Source organism: Bos javanicus, chromosome 15, assembly GCF_032452875.1.
Source record: "Bos javanicus breed banteng chromosome 15, ARS-OSU_banteng_1.0, whole genome shotgun sequence".
NCBI lineage: Eukaryota > Metazoa > Chordata > Mammalia > Artiodactyla > Bovidae > Bos > Bos javanicus.
The window spans coordinates 48291619-48311077 of record NC_083882.1 but is presented as its reverse complement, the minus strand read 5'-3'; the positions used below and the strand labels follow the sequence as shown (position 1 = coordinate 48311077).

At 39.0% G+C, this 19459-nt stretch overlaps 2 protein-coding genes across 2 annotated transcripts; both read right to left on the bottom strand.

Moving 5' to 3' along the window:
- Positions 1 to 2641: 2641 nt before the first annotated feature.
- Positions 2642 to 3608, bottom strand: LOC133261270 (olfactory receptor 52H1). Its single transcript, XM_061439774.1, has one exon. The coding sequence runs from the start codon at positions 3584 to 3586 to the stop codon at positions 2642 to 2644; it is 945 nt and encodes a 314-aa protein (XP_061295758.1). The 5' UTR covers positions 3587 to 3608.
- Positions 3609 to 15090: 11482 nt separating this feature from the next.
- LOC133261269 (olfactory receptor 52H1-like) lies at positions 15091 to 16236 on the bottom strand. Its single transcript, XM_061439773.1, has one exon. The coding sequence runs from the start codon at positions 16181 to 16183 to the stop codon at positions 15248 to 15250; it is 936 nt and encodes a 311-aa protein (XP_061295757.1). The 5' UTR covers positions 16184 to 16236; the 3' UTR covers positions 15091 to 15247.
- Positions 16237 to 19459: the final 3223 nt, after the last annotated feature.

Genomic DNA, 19459 nt, shown 5'->3' with positions numbered 1-19459 from the left:
GGCTATGGTTTTTCCAGCAGTCATGTATGGATGTGAGAGTTGGACTGTGAAGAAGGTTGAGCGCTGAAGCATTGATGCTTTTGAACTGTGGTGTTGGAGAAGACTCTTGAGAGTCCCTTGGACTGCAAGGAGATCCAACCAGTCCGTTCTGAAGGAGATCAGCCCTGGGATTTCTTTGGAAGGAATGATACTAAAGCTGAAACTCCAGTACTTCAGCCACCTCATGCTAGATTTGACTCATCGGAAAAGACTCTGATGCTGGGAGGGATTGGGGGCAGGAGAAGAAGGGGACAACAGAGGATGAGATGGCTAGATGGCATCACTGACTCGATGGACGTGAGTCTGGGTGAACTCCGGGAGCTGGTGATGGACAGGAGGCCTGGCGTGCTGCGATTCATGGGGTCACAAAGAGTCAGACACGACTGAACAACTGAACTGAACTGAACTGATAATCACCATATTGTTTTTATTACTATTGATTTATAATATAATTTGAAATCAGAAAATACTATGATTCCAGCTCTGAACTTTTATCGTGAGGTTGTTTTCACTCCTTTGTTTTTTGTGGTTTCTTGAAAATTTAAGATTACTTTTTCTATGCCTGTGAAAAATGGTGTTGGAATTTTGACAGGAATTGCACTGAATCTGCAAATGGTTTGGATTGTATGAACATTTTAACAACATTAGCTCTCCCAATTCAAGAACATTATACACCTTTCCAATTACAGATACCCCACTTTTCAAAAGTTTGCTTTACACCACTTAACTTTTATGAAACACTTATATCAATAACTGTTTTCACTAACTGAAAAAATTGGAAGAGGATTATTGCTTTTATCAATAAAGGTGAAAAGGGAAAATAATGCTCAGCATTAGTTTTGCAACTAACTGCCATAGAGGAGTGCACACCAAGAACAGCAAGACTGATACTGCAGAGAACCTTCCCTGGGAACTATTCTCAGCATCTCAGCATCAAACCTTCAGAGCTTTGTACTGTGTCAGTGAGCATTTATGCCTTATCTCAATTATTTTTGCATCCATTAGCAAGATGTGTATTAAGGCTATTTTTGCTTTACTCTATTTTGACTTACCAAAGGTTTCATAAGAATGATCTACTTTGGAAAATAACTGCAAACAGAGCAATGGACAAAAGATAAATCTCCAGAATATATAAGCAGTTCATATAGCTCAATATCAGAAAAACAAACATCCCAATCAAAAAATGAGAAGATGACCTAAATTGACATTTCTCCAAGGAAGACATACAGATGGTCAATAAATAACATGAAAAGATGCCCAATATCACTCATTATTAGAGAAATGCAAATATTTCTCTAATATTTTTGAGCAAGGTATCACTTCAGACCAATCAGCAAGGTATCATCTCAGACCAATCAGAATTGGCCATCATAAAAAAACTACAAGTGATAAATGCTGGAGGGGAAGTGAAGAAAAGGAAACACTATTGCACTATTGGTGGGAATGTAAATTAGTACAGCTCCTATGAAGAGCAGTATGAAAATGCCTTAACAAACTAGGAATAAAAACTACCATATGACCCAGCAATTCCACTACTGGGCGCATATCCTGAGAAAACCACAATTCAAAAAGACCTGTGTCCCCCAATATCATTGCAGCACTATTTACAATAACCAGGGCATGGAAGCCACCTATATGTCCATCAACAGATGAATGGATAAAGAAGGTGTGGTACATGTATACAATGGAATATTACCCAGTCAAAAAAGGAACGAATTTGAGTCACTTGTTGTGAGGCGGATTCACCTAGAGCCTGTTAGAGTGAAATAAGTCAGAAAGAGAAAAAACAAATATCACGTATTAGCACAAATATATGGAATCTAGAAAAATGTACTGATGAACATATTAACAGAGAAGAAATGGAGACACAGAGGTAGAGAATGAAATGCTGGACACAGTGGGGGAAGGAAAGGGTAGGACAAGTTGAGAAAGAGGCATTGATGTATACACACTCTTATGCAAAATACATAACTAGCGGGAAGCTGCTGTATGACACAGGGATCCCAGCTTGGTGCTCTGTGATGACCTAGAGGGGCAAGATGGGGTGGGGAAGGGAGGCTGAAGAGGGAAAGAATATATGTAATTATAATGGATGCTTGTTGATGTATGGCAAAGACTACCACAACATTGTAAAGCAATTATCCTCCAATTAAAAAAAAAGAATGTTCTACTTTTGGATAATAGGAAAACCTGTATTTGTGTCTTTTCACTTCTTTTATTAATGTCCTAAAGTTATCAGTGTACACGTCTTTTGCCTCCTCTGCCTGATTTATGCCATCCTTCATCCCGATGACTGACATCTCATGATTTTCACTTTTCTTAAGGAATATGCAATTTTGTTCAAGGAGGGCTTTCCTAAAAACCTTATTTAGATCTATTTTCCTCTAACAGTCTCTCTCCAAAGGCAATGCATTCAACATTTTGATTTGTCATCAATAAATATAGAAGCATCTCTTTCCTATAGATCATGCCATTTTCTTAATATGCAAAATCACTTGTAGACTGTTCTTGCTTTAAATAGCATTTGCTTTTTTAAAATTCTTATGACATCAATATATACTATACACTTATCCTAGCTTTTCCATTGCTCATTGGAACATTATTATGTCCTCTTGGAAGAAAACAAAATGGTGACCTTCTCTCTGATCTGCTTGGTCTTCACTCCATAAACAATGGGGTTGAGTGCAGGTGGGATAACAATGTAGAGGTTGGCAAACATGATGTGGAAAGTGTGGGAGACATTGTGTCCAAAGCGATGGGCAAGGATGGAGAAAAAGGCAGGTGTATAAAACATGAGGATGACACAGACATGGGAACCACAGGTGCCCAGGGCCTTCTGGTGGGCTTCTTGGGAGGGGAGGCGGAAGACAGCACAGAGAATGAGTGTGTAAGAAACGGCAATGAGGATCACATCTGAGATGACTGTCATGATGGGAACACAAAAGCCATACCAGATGTTGATGGAGATGTCCGCACAGGCGAGCCGGGCAACACCTATGTGCTCACAGTATGTGTGTGGTATGATGCGTGTCCTACAGAAAGGCAGTCGTATGAGCAAGAATACAACCGGCAGGATGATGCAGAAACTACGAAAGGAGATTCCCACCACAATCTTGATGATAGTCTTGGGGGTCAAGATAGAGTTGTATCTCAAGGGAGAGCAGATGGCCACATAGCGGTCAAATGCCATGGCCATCAGGATGGCTGAATCCAGGACGAAGCTGTAGTGGAGGAAGAACACTTGTGTGAGGCACCCTGGGAATGTGATCTCTCGAGCCCCAAGCCAAAAGATACTGAGTGTTTTAGGAATACCAACTGTGGACAAGGTGAGGTCAGTCATGGCCAGCATGGAGAGAAAGAAGAACATGGGTTCGTGAAGGCTATGCTCCACCAAGATTAAGTAGAGAAGGATGCAGTTTCCCACAATGGCTACAATATAGATGATACAGAAGGGAATTCCAATCCACACATGGGCTTGCTCCAGGCCTGGGATCCCCACCAGAATGAAGGGTCCTGGGTTGTCACTGCTCAGGTTGAAAAGGACCATGGCAGACCAGGATGGCACAAGTCCCAGTTCCTGAAGACAGAGGGTGGTAAATGTTAGGCTCACTTGAGTCACCCTCACTTCCAACAGCTCATTATATATCCCGAAAAATAAAATGACTAATTATAATTCAAAATGAGATACTTTGTAGTGAAGAAAGATTGTTAGGAAGTTGGCAGGTAACATGCATAAGCCACACAGTTTCATATATATTAGAACATACAGTTACTTTACCTAAAGAGACTATCTTATTTATTCTGGCCATGCCTGATGATTTATACGGCTTTTCCAGGGAGTTTTCCATATTGGCATCAATCATTCTTTTGATTATTCAGGGTACCTCTGTTACAAACTATCAATTTACAGGACATATTTTTCTAAGAGTTGGTGGATTATAGTTTACATGACTTTATGGACATCATTAAGGGATTCCCAGGGGCACTAGTTGTAAAGAATTTGATTGTCAATGCAAGAGACTTAAGGGATGCGGGTTCGATCCCTAAGCCGGGAAGATCCCCTGGAGGAGGGCATGGCAATCCACTCCAGTATTCTGGCCTGGTGAATCCCATGGACAGAGGAGCCTGGTGGTCTACAGTCCATAGGGTCACACAGAGTCAGACACAACTGAAGCGACTTAGCAGGCATGCATGGTCATCGTTAGTTAATATCAACTCCTTCTGTCATTGTCCCGAGCAATTATTCACTCTTTTCAAGCTTCATGGTGACTGTGCTTCTTCAATTTGTGAAGTCCACATCACTTTTTTCCATTCAAAATCCTCATTCAGTTTAGCCAACACTGTCTGAGTTCCTATACTATGCTGAAAAACAGGTGCAACTTAAATTTAAAAATCCCATACACTTCAGCTCATGGATTCTTGTTCCTCCAAAAATACTGTTTTCCAGAACTCAGTAAATTATACAGCTTTATACTATCCTAATGCTTTGGACTTAATAACAATTTTGATCAAGATTTCTATCCAAAATAGTTATTTCTTTGTAAATGCATATTCTATTTGATAGACATGTCCGCTGCAGGATATATACTATCTTAGATACACACATACGTAGTACTTAAAATTTCAAGAATGCCTTGATCTATACTCACATTCTCTCATATGTTTTACCATCATATATTTACCCACACATAATTTTACACAAACCTGAAATCCCTCTTCCCCCCTCTCTCTCACACAAACATACACATATCTACACATTACTACACATACACACTCATATGCCCACACCGTACACACCTATAACAAACACCAATGCTAATATAAAAAATACTGCATGATTGGATTGTGTCATTGCCAATTTTCTTTGTAAATTACCAAAATCTTGACTCTGGGAATAAATCTTTTAAAGACCAGGTCCTTGAAGTTTTCCTATCTGAAGCGACATGTATGGACTTGGAAGGTGTTAAGCTAAGTGAAATGAGTCAGACGGAGAAAGACGAATACTGTATGATATCACTTATATGTGGAGTTTAAAAAATACAACAAAGCTGTGAATATAATAAAACAGAAGTAGGCTCACTTATATAGAGAATAAGCCAATGGTTGCCAGTGTGGAGAAGCAGGGAAAGGGGCAATATGATGGTTGGGGAGTGGGAGGTACAAGCTATTGGGTATAAGAGGTTACAAGGATATATGGTACAACGTGGGGAAAATAGCCAATGTTTTTTCTTACGTGGACCATTTTTAAAGTTTTTAGTTTGTTACCATATTGCTTCTGTTCTATGTTTTGGTTTTTTGGCTGAGAGGCATGTGGGATCTTAGTTCTGGACCAGGGATCAAACCCACACTCACTGCATTGGAAGGCGAAGTCTTAGCCACTGGACCAACAGGGACGTCCCCATATAAGTGTAAATAGTTTGTAATCTTTAAAGATAGTATAAAAATTGATTCAGTTCCCAGGCGGGAATAAAGATGAGCTGTCCCCTTGAGGCCAGGAGAGGAGAGCAGTGAAGGTGATGCGGCAGCTGTAGACTCTCAGTTTGCAGGACAAAGATGTTTGTGACTCAGCTGCTCAAAGTATTATTAATGAACAAATGAACATTATGCACAAAAATAATGCTAGGTTCTTCAACATTCCTGATCCAGTAATGCATCTATGTAGAAAATGATTTCTATTCTAGGGATAACTAACCACAGCAAGGCCAAGGACTTCCAGGATCAGCACTAAGAGAAAGCTTGTGATAGCTACATGCCTCAGACTCCTAACCTGACAAGGTCAAAACGCATTCTCAGCTTTATCCCTACAGGCACTTTTTTAGCACATTCTTAGGCCCAGTTCACCATACCTTCCCTCTCCCAAGCCAGCACTTAGTGTCGACACTCTTCTGCTTTTGCCAAAGAAAAATCAGGTGCTCTGTTCTTTCTGACCTTCCCTTATCTATAAGCAAAATCACATGTCTTACAGAAACTCAAAGTCTCCTTTAGTGTCTCCGGAATTCATATGTTCTGGGTCCTGGGAACACAGTGCAGAGTTCAGACAGTGGCCCACAGACCAACCCCTTACATGCTAAGTGTGTGCATCCTCTGTCACACCTTCACTCGGTTCTCTTACCCACCAGAGGCCTAGAACTCACCCATGGCCAACGGTAGAGATTTAATTAGGATATGCAGCCTTTGTGCTGAAACCCCTCTTCTGCGCTGCTCACACACTCAAATAATACACGGCACCAGCACCCAGAAACCATATACTCTGAATCACAGCTCTTCCAGCTGGTCTGAAATCATCTTTTCTTCAGACATGTGTGAAGAAAGGTCTTCCCTAGTTTTTATATTTTCATGCACTCAAACACAACAGATGTTTCTACAGTCATGCAGAAACATTTACAGACACACACACGGGCACACAAAGTTAGTTCTGAGGCTTGTCGTTTCACAGCTCAGACAAATCTACAATGTGGGGCCATCTACCAAACAGCCTGGTCTTCTCAAAATGTCAATGCCATTAAAACGGTTGGGTACTTGGAGGAGGAAAATACTTTTCTAAAGTAAAATAAATTTTAGAGAACGCACAAGCAAATGCAGTTCTTGAATGAATTCTATTTAAATAAACCAGAAATAGAAGATAACATATAATTGGTGAAATTTCAACACAAACTAGGTTTTAGAAGATATAAACAGTATTGATTTGATTAAATGTGATTATGATAGATACACACACACACATACATGTACCCATATTATTTCAATAGCATATTGGCACAGAGTGGCAGTAGAACCAGAAGGTTTTAATCTCAATTCCATAATTTTCTAGCTGTGTGAACTTGGGCAAACTTAGTTGAACTATATGATCCTTCGATTCTTCATTTTTGAAAAGGGCCTAATATCTAATTCTTTGTTACTTTTAGGACAAAATTAGACATGTCCCTCAAACTACTCCTTATTTCAGTGTCTGACACATAGTAAGAGCACAATAAGATTTACTTTTTTATTGGATTATATTCTATATCATCTGGATGATCCCCAACAGTCAGATCACACACTGAAGAAGAAAACAGAAATAGACAGATGTATAAAAACTGACAAGAGTATCCAAACACTTAAAACTACTCCTCAAGTTAGGGCTGTGGGTCCTTGCCACAAATCTAACAGAAGTTGCCTGAATAGCATTTACCGTGGCCATTCTTAACCCAGATGTTTATCTAATCATTTGGAGCATATATCCAAGTACAGGAGACCATAAACCCAGCTTAAAAATCTGAGTTGCTTGGAAAGAAAGTTGTAGCGCTCGGTCTGTGACTCCTAGAACATGGAATCCTGAGCTTTTCATTCACTCTTTCTCTCCTAATTCCAACCAACCCCCTTTAAATAACCAGCACTCACCTAGTTTGGTTATTGGGTCAAATGGAGAGAATAAAGATTATGATGATAGACACACAGAAAATCTGCAAGAGGACCAAACACATCACCCAAAGAACTAAGTGGAGGAGGAAGGAAAGGACTAATAGACAGGTTGATCTCCTTATTTATTTATTTTTTCCTGGTCATTGTTCAATGAGGGGAAGAGGTAAAAAGTTAGGGCCTGAGGGACTCTAACACCTTCTTTTCTCACTCTCAAGGGAAGAGGATAAAGAAGACTATATTAACCCTGCCTGGGTCTGTGAGCTAACACTGTTCAGGGTATGTTTTTGTTTTTATATTTGCATGTGAACTCTGTGACTATAGGTATGTGGCCATGTGTGCCCACCTATCAGGCCACCTAGGTTTCAAGGTCATGCCATCACCATATAAATGACTTTGAACAGGAAATTGACATATATAATATAGTCCCTACTTCTAAAGATTATGGCTTCCTTGGTGGCTCAGTGATAAAGAAGCTGCCTGCCAATGGCAATGCAGAAGACCCAGCCAGGTTCGATCCCTGGGTTGGAAAGATCCCCTGGAGAAGGAAACGGCAACCCACTCCAGTACTGTTGCCTAGGAAATCCCATGAACAGAGGGGTTCAGCAGGCTACATACAGTCCATGGGGTCACAAAGAGTCCCCAGCTGAGCATGTATGGCCTCTAAGATCTTGGCAAGGAGATCCAGGATCAGAAGATCTCAAGATTATGTAAGGATTTACAAATTAGGACAAAAACGTGGGACAGTGCCTATGAAAATACTTAGCACAGTGGTGGATTCACAGTGGACCTGTTAGAAGGATGAGATGGCTCACCTCAGATAATCTAACACTGCTTTTCAGAGTGAGGCCCCAGGATCTGCATTACTAAACTCTACAATGAATTTTTGAGTCTTTTATTTTCCCCCAGAGGACACATATATACGTAGATGAGAGCATAAAAACTGGAAAACAGGAAAGTTGGTTGGAACTCCCACATGAGGACGACATGAGAAATGGTTTTTGAGTATCAAAGAGGGCATCCTATTTGGAACATCTTTGGCTAAATATCCCACTTTAGATTCAAAGCTACTGTGTCCCAGACTGCATTCATAACACCCCAAACCCATTCCTTTCAATGTTCCTAAGCTCTGCAAGTGTCACACTTCTCTACTTACATGAATTTTTTAACCAAATTACTGTATAATACTGTTTCCCCTTAAACATCTTCTGGATCCATTCTCACTCTGTCTTCCTTCGATCTGCCTGTTGATACTGTCAGGCTTTCTGGGGGCTCAGATCTCAATTTAGAACTAAGAGGTGTTTCTCCTACAACTCTAAGGACCAGGTCAATTTTCCTGAGTTTGGTAAATCTAGTCTTTCTGTCTTAAGTTTACAAAGACATTCAGCAATAACTCTCAAAGTGAGCTTTAAAATTGCTCATATTTTTGTTTTTATCTCATCCCTGGGCAGGTTTTCTTCTGGTTGGACACTGAGTACAAATAATTCCATTTTCAATGGCTATTTTTATATATGTAACATTGAAAGACTATTGAAAACATCAGTCAAATGCCTACCAGAGTTTTCTCTGAGGTACTGTAAGTCGAATTTTCTTGAACCAGAATTCACATAAGAAAAGTATGTACATTTAAGTCACAGAAAATTCCAAATCTTACCTTTGGTGTCATCTGTCCCTTTATGAAGACATCTGTCATTTCTGGCTATTCATTAGCTGCAAAAGAACTGGTTACAGGTAGATTAAGTGAGTTTTATATGAACACTTGGTCCTTACAAAAGGTTATGTAGAACTTACAACTTAATGTTTCCATAACCTGATGTTATAAAAAGAGTTTTCTAGTGAATCAATTATTGATTTCTACTGAATTAAAATAGGAATATACTCTGGTGTCCCGGCCCTCTTTATTTATAATTCATACCCTAAAAATTTGAATTACATCCCATCCTTCATGCCAACTTAAATAACAGCAACACACCAACTATAATTTTACATGTAAATCTTATGGTTCTGTTAGCATGATCTAGGAGAGCTGCCTTAATAAATAGCTGGTCCTGCTACATGCAGGAGTACAAATCAACTATTTTAAAATGAAAGTCTCCAAAATTCAATTACTATCATACATTAACAATTTCTTTAACTAGAAATTGTGTTACTCTTTTTTAAATGATTAAGGGATTAAGCAATTAAATGAAAGTGGAAATTTCCTTATCCTTTTTTATTATTTTTTACATGTTAATTTTGGCCCCTATCAATTACTTGGACTCCCACTTAGCTATTTTGTACAATAAAATAACTCTGTGAATCTGAGTTATTTCACAAGGACTCAGCCCCAGAGACAGGCATTCTATTGGATCATTTCTAACTGACATTGGCTGTGCCTTTTCATCAGGCTACTGAAGGCGGTAGGTTTTTCTTTTGGTCTCACCACATCCAGGTGCGTGAGAATGGGTGGTTGTTTTATCCAGTGACCTCCCTCTCCATTCCTCCCTCAAAACTATCCCAAACCCCATCATTAAAACAAAAGATTTATATATAATGTTTTATAATACAATTTGGGGCTTTGTTGCCACCTTACTTAAAATTTCTATAGCTTTAAATTTTTATTAAAATATTAAACAAACTTCTTAAATGATCTGGATTTTTGTACCTTCTGCAGTCTCACTTTTTTTTATTCCCTCTACCTATAGCCACTCCATCCCCATCAGTTTCCAGTTCCTTTAAAGCACTGAGCCTTTTTTCAACTGTGTCTTTATACATACTAATCCCTTTGTTTGTTTGTTCTCAGAAAACAAGCATACATTTTATATATGACATAAAAATAATAAGCAAGTTTATTCATCCATAAATGTCTGCTTTTCTTTTTTCCCAGTTTTATTTAGGTATAGTTGACAAATAAAACTGTAGATATTTAGGGAAGTCCTTAGTGGTCCACTGGTTAGGACTCTGGGCTTTCATTGCTATGGCCCAGGTTCAATCTGGTTGGGGAACTAAAATCCAGCAAGCTGTATCACGTGGCCAAAAAAAATATTGTATATATTTAAAGTGTACATGGTAGCTTTATATAATATACATTATTAAATATTTACCACAATCAAGTTAATTAACACATCCATAAAGTTACATATTTGTGTGTGTGTGTATGTGTGTGTGTGTGTGTGTGTGTGGTGAAAGTATTTACAGCCTACTCCCTTATCAGAATTCAAGTATACAATACAGTATTATTAACTACAGTCATAATACTGCACATTAGACCTCCAGAGCTTATTTATATAAAAGCTTATAGCTGAAACATTGTACCTTTGATCAACATCTCCCCATGCCTCCCAATCCCCATTGTACTCTCTGTTTCTATGTGTTCAACTTAAAGAAAAAAAATCTTTTTAGTTCACATATAAGTGAAACCACACAGTATTTTTCTTTTTTTCTGTATGGCTAATTTCACTTAGCACGATACCTTTCATCAGTGTAGATCACAAGCAGTAAAATGTTCTTCTTTCTTGTGGCTGAACGATATATCATTGTGTGTGTGTAATCTCATTTATTTTTGCTGATTTTACCTGTGCTTTGGCTATCATCCAAAAAATCATTGTCAGGATCAATGTACAAGTGCTTTTTCCCTTTGTTTGCTACCAGGGATTTTATAATTTATGCTCATATGTTTAAAACAATCTATTTTGAGTTCAATTTTGTGAATAATGTAAGATCAGAATCCAGTTTTATCATTTTGTTTGTGGATATTGTTTTTCCAATACCATTTATTAAATAGATTATCCTTTTCCTGGTGGCACAGCTATAAAGAATCTGCCAGCCAATGCAGGAGACACAGGTGAGGTAGGCTCAATCCCTGGGTCAGGAAGATGCTCTGGAGGAGGAAATTGTAACCCACTCCAGCATTCTTGCCTGGAAAATCCCATGGACAGAGGAGCCCAGCTTGGGGTCTCAAGAGTTGGACATGACTTAGCCACTAAATAATAATAGCAACATCCTTTCTCTATTGGTGCCCTTGTGGACCATATATGCGAGGACTTATTTCTTGGCTTTCTTATCTGTTCAGTTGATCCATATATCGGGTTTTTGTGCCATTCTATAATCATTGTATAATCAAGTAGTAATCACTTGATTACTACTGCTTTATAGTTTGAAATCAGGAGTTGTGTTGTCTCCAGCTCCTTCTTTAGATTGCTTTGGCTCTTCAGGCCTTTTGTGGTTTCATACAAATTTTAGGATGATTTTTCCTATATTTCTGAAAAATGCCATTAGAATCTTAATAAAGATTGTATTGAATCTGCAGATGTCTTTGGGTTGTATGAAGACTTTAACAATATTCATTCTCCCCATGCAAGAATATGAGATATCTTTCCATTTACAGGTATTCCACTTTTTGAAAGTTTGCTTCATACTCCTTTACTTTTACAAAAGACACTTTAGTAACTATTTTCATCAGCTGAAAGAAATCTGAAGAGAACTATTGTATTGTAGAAAAAAAAAAGTGAAAAGCAATAATCATGTTCAACATTTGTTTTGCAACCAGATATTATGGAACAGTGCACACCCAGAGCAGCAAGAGTGGTCCTACCAATCTCCTTTCCCAGGAATTACTCTCAGTATCTCAGCATCAAGTCATCATAACTTTGAACTGTGTCATTGATCATCTATACTGTATCTCAACTTATTTTATGCACCTGTTGGCAAGATGTGTCTTAAGGTAATTTTTGCTTTAAGCCATTTTGGCTTATGCAAAGTTTTATAGAAATGCTCTACTTTTGAATAATGGGAAAACTGGTCTTCATTACTTTTATAAATGTTTTATAATTTTCAGTGTACAGATATTTCACCTCCTCTGCTTAAATCATGCCATCCACCTTCCCCTGCTTGCCTGACTTCTCATGATTCTCATTGTTCTTAGAGAAAATTTTCTTTCTTTCAGGTCGGGCCTTTCGAAAGCCTAATTTGAAGCTGCTTTCCTTTGATAGTTTCTCTCCAAAGGCACTGCTTTTAACATTTGGGTTAGTTTCTGTCCATTTTAAAACTTAATGCAATCTGAAATTACATGTTCATTTGGGCGTTTTTATGATCAAGGTTTTTTTCCATCACTGGATAACAATTTCCACTAAATGGGGGACATATCGATTTTGTTCAATATGATGAAAACAATACCTAGCCCAGTGTTTCAGATATTAAATTTTGTGTCAAGCATTTTGCTAAACATTGTTGAATGAATGAATAATGATTGCTAATGTCCACTTAGTACTCTGAATGCCCCAGAATACATGGACTAAACGAGGCTTAAAGAGACTAGCATTATATTACCTCCCCACTAAATTGTTCAGTTCAGTTCAGTTGCTCAGTCGTGTCCGACTCTCTGCGACCCCATGAATCGCAGCACACCAGGCCTCCCTGTCCTTCACCAACTCCTGGAGTTCACTCAAACTCACGTCCATCGAGTCAGTGATGCCATCCAGCCAACTCATCCTCTGTTGTCCCCTTCTCCTCCTGCCCCCAATCCCTCCCAGCATCACAGTTTTTTCCAATGAGTCAACACTTCGCATGAAGTGGCCAAAGTACCGGAGTTTCAGCCTTAGCATCATTTCTTCCAAAGAATACCCAGGGCTGATCTCCTTTAGAATGGACTGGTTGGATCTCCTTGCAGTCCAAGGGTCTCTCAAGAGTCTTCTCCAACACCACAGTTCAAAAGCATCAATTCTTCCGTGCTTAGCTTTCTTCACAGTCCAACTCTCGCATCCATACATGACCACTGGAAAAACCATAGCCTTGACTAGACCGACCTTTGTTGGCAAAGTAATGTCTCTGCTTTTGAATATGCTATCTAGGTTAGTCATAACTTTCCATCCAAGGAGTAAGTGTCTTTTAATTTCATGGCTGCAGTCACCATCTGTAGTGATTTTGGAGCCCAGAAAAATAAAGTCTGACACTGTTTCCAATGTTTCCCCATCTATTTCCCATGAAGTGATGGGACCAGATGCCATGATCTTAAATGTTGAGCTTTAAGCCAACTTTTTCACTCTCCTCTTTCACTTTCATCAAGAGGCTTTTTAGGTCCTCTTAGTTATTACTAAATGGTAAGTTAAGGTGTTCTAATGATCTGTACTGGAATAAGGGACTGAAGAATTCCATGAAATTACATATTCCAAAAGAATGTGATTAATTACGTAACTTTGTGCCTTTTCTCTAAGAGGTCTCTGAAGATACCGCTTTCTGCTCGTCCTTTCAGAAATAAGTAGTTTTACTTCTCTGAACACTTGACTGGCTTCTAATGTATAGATGCTGTGAATTATGCAACTAAATCATGCTTAACTCTCACATAACCTAGAACTGAATTCTTGACCCATGTGCAATGAGAGAATGGGAATTCATGGTATGTGGAAACTGTATTAGCTACTTTTTTTATTTTTTAAAAAAATATCTTTCTCAGTTTTTTTGTTTGTTTGTTTTGTTTTACTTTTACTTTCTCTGCTACTTATACCTCATAGTATTTTTATTCTGCAAATAATTTTGGAAACAACATATGTGCCTGTGTCCCACAGTAAAAGAGCATGCAAACTTGAGTCTCTGAGTCCAAAGAATGTATCTTTCATACTAAAATTCTATGTTGAGAATTACATAGAAATGTAAATCTAGTGACATGTGAGTGAAGGGGTAATATCGAGGTGAGAACGCAATCCAGAATTTGAGAAACCGTGTAGAACTCTGATATTTTTATTCAGATGAAGAGTGATGAGTGTTTGACCCTCTGTGGTAAGGGGAGGGAATGCTCACTCTGGACTGATGAATCTAGAGGTTGTTTAGAAAAAGCAGTAGGATTTAAGGTCACAGTAAATATGGGAGGATTTCAGACATCAGCTACCACTGGCACCCATCAAACACCAAAAATTGTTATTCCTTGACTGATTTAGTGACTGAATGACTCACTATAACCAACTTAAGCATACTGGATTTGAAAAGACAATGAATAATGTAAACAGAGATACGTTTTTGCCATCAGACTACATTTCTTTTGGGATATAAGAATAAAGAAGAGACTTGGAGCTAGCAATTTTTCTAATTGGTCAAGTTTCAAACCACATCTTAATCTGTACATACTTTTTCATCTTACTGGCCATGGGAATTTAGCTTCCTCTGTATATTCTTACTTAGAGGACTGTACCCACCCCAACTAGCTTGGTTTTTTCATGAGATTGAGTGAAAAATGAGCTTTGGGTTTCATCATCACCTTCTCCCTTGATCTAAAATAAACATCTGCATCCTCAACTTAGTCATTCATGATTATTTGCCATTTTTTTCTAGATAAACAATGTTTATGCACCAAGAACATGCCAGAAGCCATACTTGATGCCATCCGACTGAAGTATCCAAACTAAAAATCCAGAACCTCACAGAGTGTCATGGTAGAAGTCCTTTGCTCTGCAAGTCATAGAAACTACTATGATGTATAAATCTGAAAAAAATCAGATTCTTTAGAAACATCTTTATAGAGAAAAAAAGATGCTGATTATTTTATTGTTTTTCATTTAAAATTTTACAATCAGCTTGGGGAAATAAAAAGAAATTTAAAATTTTTTGATTCCTAAAATCAAAAAGTTTCCTAGACTAAAAATTTGTTTTTTTGTAGCCGGAATGGCAGAGAAGATTTCTGCTTAAAATAATAAAGAAACAAAAAAAATCACACTTTTGATTAATAAGAAATTTTTTTATCAGTCCCTTCTCTGGGGTCAAAGTGACAGATTTAGTCTTTAAAGTGGACTAGGAACTTGCCCCTGCCGCCTAGACTTCAGGCATGTATCAATGGGACCTCTTAGGGTAAGAGCAGAAGAATGACTTTCTCTCGTATCTGCTTAGTCTTTACTCCATAGACGATAGGGTTCAGGGCAGGTGGGATGACAACATAGAGGTTGGCAAACACAATGTGAAAGGTCTGAGGGACATTGTGTCCAAAGCGATGTGCAAGGATGGAGAAGAACGCTGGTATATAGAACATGAGGATGACACAGACATGGGAACCACAGGTGCCCAGGGCCTTCTGACGAGCATCCTGAGAAGGGAGGCGAAATACAGCACAGAGGATAAGGATGTAGGAGACAGCAATTAGAATCACATCTATAATCACTGTCATGATGGGAACACAAAACCCATACCAGATATTGATGGAGATGTCAGCACAGGCTAGTCGGGCAACACCTATGTGCTCACAGTACGTGTGAGGGACGTTATGTGTCCTGCAGAAGGGTAGACGATTTACAAGGAAAACACATGGGACAAAAACACAGAAGCTTCTGAAGGAGATTCCCACAGCAATTTTGACAATGGTCCTGGGGGTCAGAATAGTGGTGTATCTCAAGGGTGAACAGATGGCCACATAGTGGTCAAATGCCATGGCCAGCAGTATAGCTGAGTCCAGAACAAAGCTGTAGTGCAGAAAGAATAATTGTGTGAGACAGCCAGGAAAGCTGATTTCCTGGGGACCAAACCAGAAGATGCTCAGAGATTTTGGGACACAGGTGGTAGACAGTGTAAGATCAGTAATAGCCAGCATGGAAAGGAAAAAGAACATGGGCGCATGAAGACTGTGCTCCGTTGCAATGAGGCAGAGAAGGACACTATTACCCAGAATGGCCACAAGATAGATGAGGCAGAAGGGGACGCTGATCCAGACGTGGTACTGCTCAAGTCCAGGGATACCCAAAAGGGTAAAGGAACCCATGTTGTAGCCAGTTAGGTTGTATATGGCCATTGAAATCTGATTAACAGGTTCTGTGTGCTAAAACAAATTATATGTAATTAACATATGCCAAGAAATAACCTCCCTTTGCTATTAACAGCGATGCTTATCTTCTCTAAAAAGATTCTAAAATACTAGTCCTCCTGATACTAAGCACCAGGTCTCTCCAAAGTCTTCTTCAAACTGCATAAAATGTTACTTCCATTTTAATGACTGAGTTTTGCCTAGGTTAATGTAATATATTGCTGTATAGATATGAGTATAGAGAAAAATAATCTAACTATAATCTGAGAAAAAAGAGAATTAGAAAATTAGGGTATTATTAAACAATTATTTGGGGTTGTGCTGGGTCTTTGTTGCTGCTCACGGGCTTTCTTTAGTTGTGGTAAATGGGGGCTACTCCAGCTGTGGTGCATGGGCTTCTCATTGCAGTGGCTTCTCTTGTTGTGGAGCGTGGCCTCTAAGGTGCATGGGCTTTGGTAGCTGCAGCGTGTGGGCTCAGTAGTTGTGGTCCCTGGGCTCTAGAGCCCAAGCTCAATAGTTGTGGCGTATGGGCTTAGTTGCTCCAGGGCATGTGGAATCTTCCCAGACCAGGGATCGAACATGTGTCCTCTGCATTGGCAGGAGGATGCTTATCTATTGTGCCACCAAGAAAGTCCAAAAAGTAAGGCATTTCAATTGGAAAAATAAGGAGGCAATTTATCATTACAGGCTCCTCCCATAGACCAGTCTCATAAAGTATTATCTCATTTAGAACAATCTTCTGAGATTATTTTTATTCTCTTGATTTTCTTTTAACAGAAACTAAAACTCTGAGAGCTATCTTACCCAAGATCTCATCTTTAGTAACTGGCAGAGCCAAGACCATTAAAGTCCACAAACAACAACACTCTACCTCAGGTGACTTCTTCAGTACTCTGTTAGATGAGAAAAATTGAGAAGAGGTAGTGGGTGTAGGGTTTAAGGAAAGACATAAGGAACTGTAATTTGACACACCAACCCTATTGTAGTTGTAATGATTTCCCTGACTCTAGAAAGTCTTGGGATTTGCAGACCATAATGTGCTCTGAGGCTGTGTTAATGTCTCACCATGGAGGATAATATGAGAAAGATATGTAGCCAGCCTCCAACACACCCTTAGGATTTAATAAGGCAGTTATTTCAAATGTGCTTGGGATAAAGACAGAGATGATTTCTAGTGAAAGAAATATAGAATTTATATATTCTAAATTCTGAACCAAGATAAAAGCAAATAAGCAACCTCTATAGTAAGAGTTCTTTTCCTTTGGAGAAAGAAATGGCAACCCACTCCAGTATTCTTATCTGGAGAATTCCATGGACAGAGGAGCCTGGGAGACTACAGTCTATGGAGTCGCAAAGAGTCAGATGCAACTGAGCAACTAACTACTGCAACTGAGTCACTACTACTACCATAGTAAGAGTTAACAATTTTTGAGAACTTTCATTATACTACACAAAACTAAAGCTCTTTACATGAAATCATTTCTATGCTCCTCTTAACAATAAGATAGATAAAAGCATTATCTATATTTTAAAGATATATAAACTGAAGCAGAGAGAAGGTAAGTAACTTGCCACTGCCACACAATGAGGAAATGGCAGAGCTGGGACTCAAACTCTAGGAGTCTTTTCCTAGACCACTGTGTATATGACCAAAATTCTCTATACAGTCTGTGGAAAATTGTATATACATGACATCTATACAGCAAAAGATTTAAATTTGGGCACATAAAGAAAACAGAAAACTGGAAACATATAGCAAATTAGTGTAATATTGAGCTCATCACTTATTATTTAAAATGTAGATGTCTGGGGCTTCCCTCCTGGTTCAGTGGTAAAGAATCTGCCTACCAATGCAGAAGACATGCATTCGATCCCTGGTCCATGAAGATCTCACATGCCCTGGAGTAACTGAGCCCCTGTACCACACCTATTAAGCCTGTGCTCTACAGTCCACGAGCCACAACTACTGAGCCCATGTGCTGGAACTAAGGACGCCTGCATGTCCTAGAGCCTGGTACTCCACAACACAAGAGTAGACTCTGCTTATCACAACTGCTACTGCTACTGCTAAGTCACTTCAGTCGTGTCCGACTCTGTGTGACCCTATAGACGGCAGCCCACCAGGCTTCCCCGTCCCTGGGATTCTCCAGGCAAGAGCACAGGAGTGGGTTGCCATTTCCTTCTCCAATGCATGAAAGTGAAAAGTAAAAGTGAAGTCGCTCAGTCGTGTCCAACCCTCAGCGACCCCATGGACTGCAGCCTTCCAGGCTCCTCCATCCATGGGATTTTCCAGGCAGGAGTACTGGAGCGGGGTGCCATTGCCTTCTCCATTATCACAACTAGAGAAAAGCTAACACAGCAACGAAGACCAGCACAGCCAAAAATAATATAAATAAATTAAAAACTTTTGTAAATGTAGATTTCTGAATTCTACAGAGGAGCCTGGTGGGCTGCAGTCCATGGGTTTATGAAGAGTCGGACAGGACTGAGTGACTTCACTTTCACTTTTCACTTTCATGCATTGGAGAAGGAAATGGCAATCCACTCCAGTGTTCTTGCCTGGAGAATCCCAGGACAGTGGAGCCTGGTGGGCTGCCGTCTATGGGGTCGCACAGAGTCAAACACGACTGAAGTGACTTAGCAGCAGCAGCAGCAGCAGCATACTTAAAAGCATAGGTATCAACGAAGTCTTTTAAAATAAAATCTGATTATATGTTGCTCACATGAAAAAGATCTAAAGCAAAGTACCCAGAAAGATAAAAACAAAAGGATAAACCTGGGACCATCAGACAACTTTATAGACAAAGAACACAAACCTTACAAAATGAAAATAAGAAAAGGTAAAGTTTACCTTTCAATGTATTAAATGAAACAACAAATACTTTTCACTATTAAGAGGAACACTCCTAAGTGAAAGTGTAAGTTATACTGCCTGTAGACATCCGTTCTTAGTACTCATTTAGTATAAACAATGTTTGTTAGAAATAAGCTATTCATTTACCCAACTTTTTTATTTTCTTATTATTATCTGTCACATACTTCCTTGTAATTCCCTTTATTATTTGAAGATATATATCTGGCTATTATCTGCAACAAGTTTAACATCCTTGCCCTTTACCTACCCAAAATTTTCCCCTCAAAGTAGCACAGCATCACGCTGGATGACTTTATTTTGTTACTGATGATCAGCCCACCCAATTCCAGGGCCATATCTTTGAAGTATTGTAACCCCAGATTGACTAACCTCATAAATCACAAATACGG

Coding starts and splice junctions, on each gene's coding strand:
- LOC133261269 (XM_061439773.1), bottom strand. CDS start 16,183: ATGGCCATATACAACCTAACTGGCTACAACATGGGTTCCTTTACCCTT.
- LOC133261270 (XM_061439774.1), bottom strand. CDS start 3,586: ATGGTCCTTTTCAACCTGAGCAGTGACAACCCAGGACCCTTCATTCTG.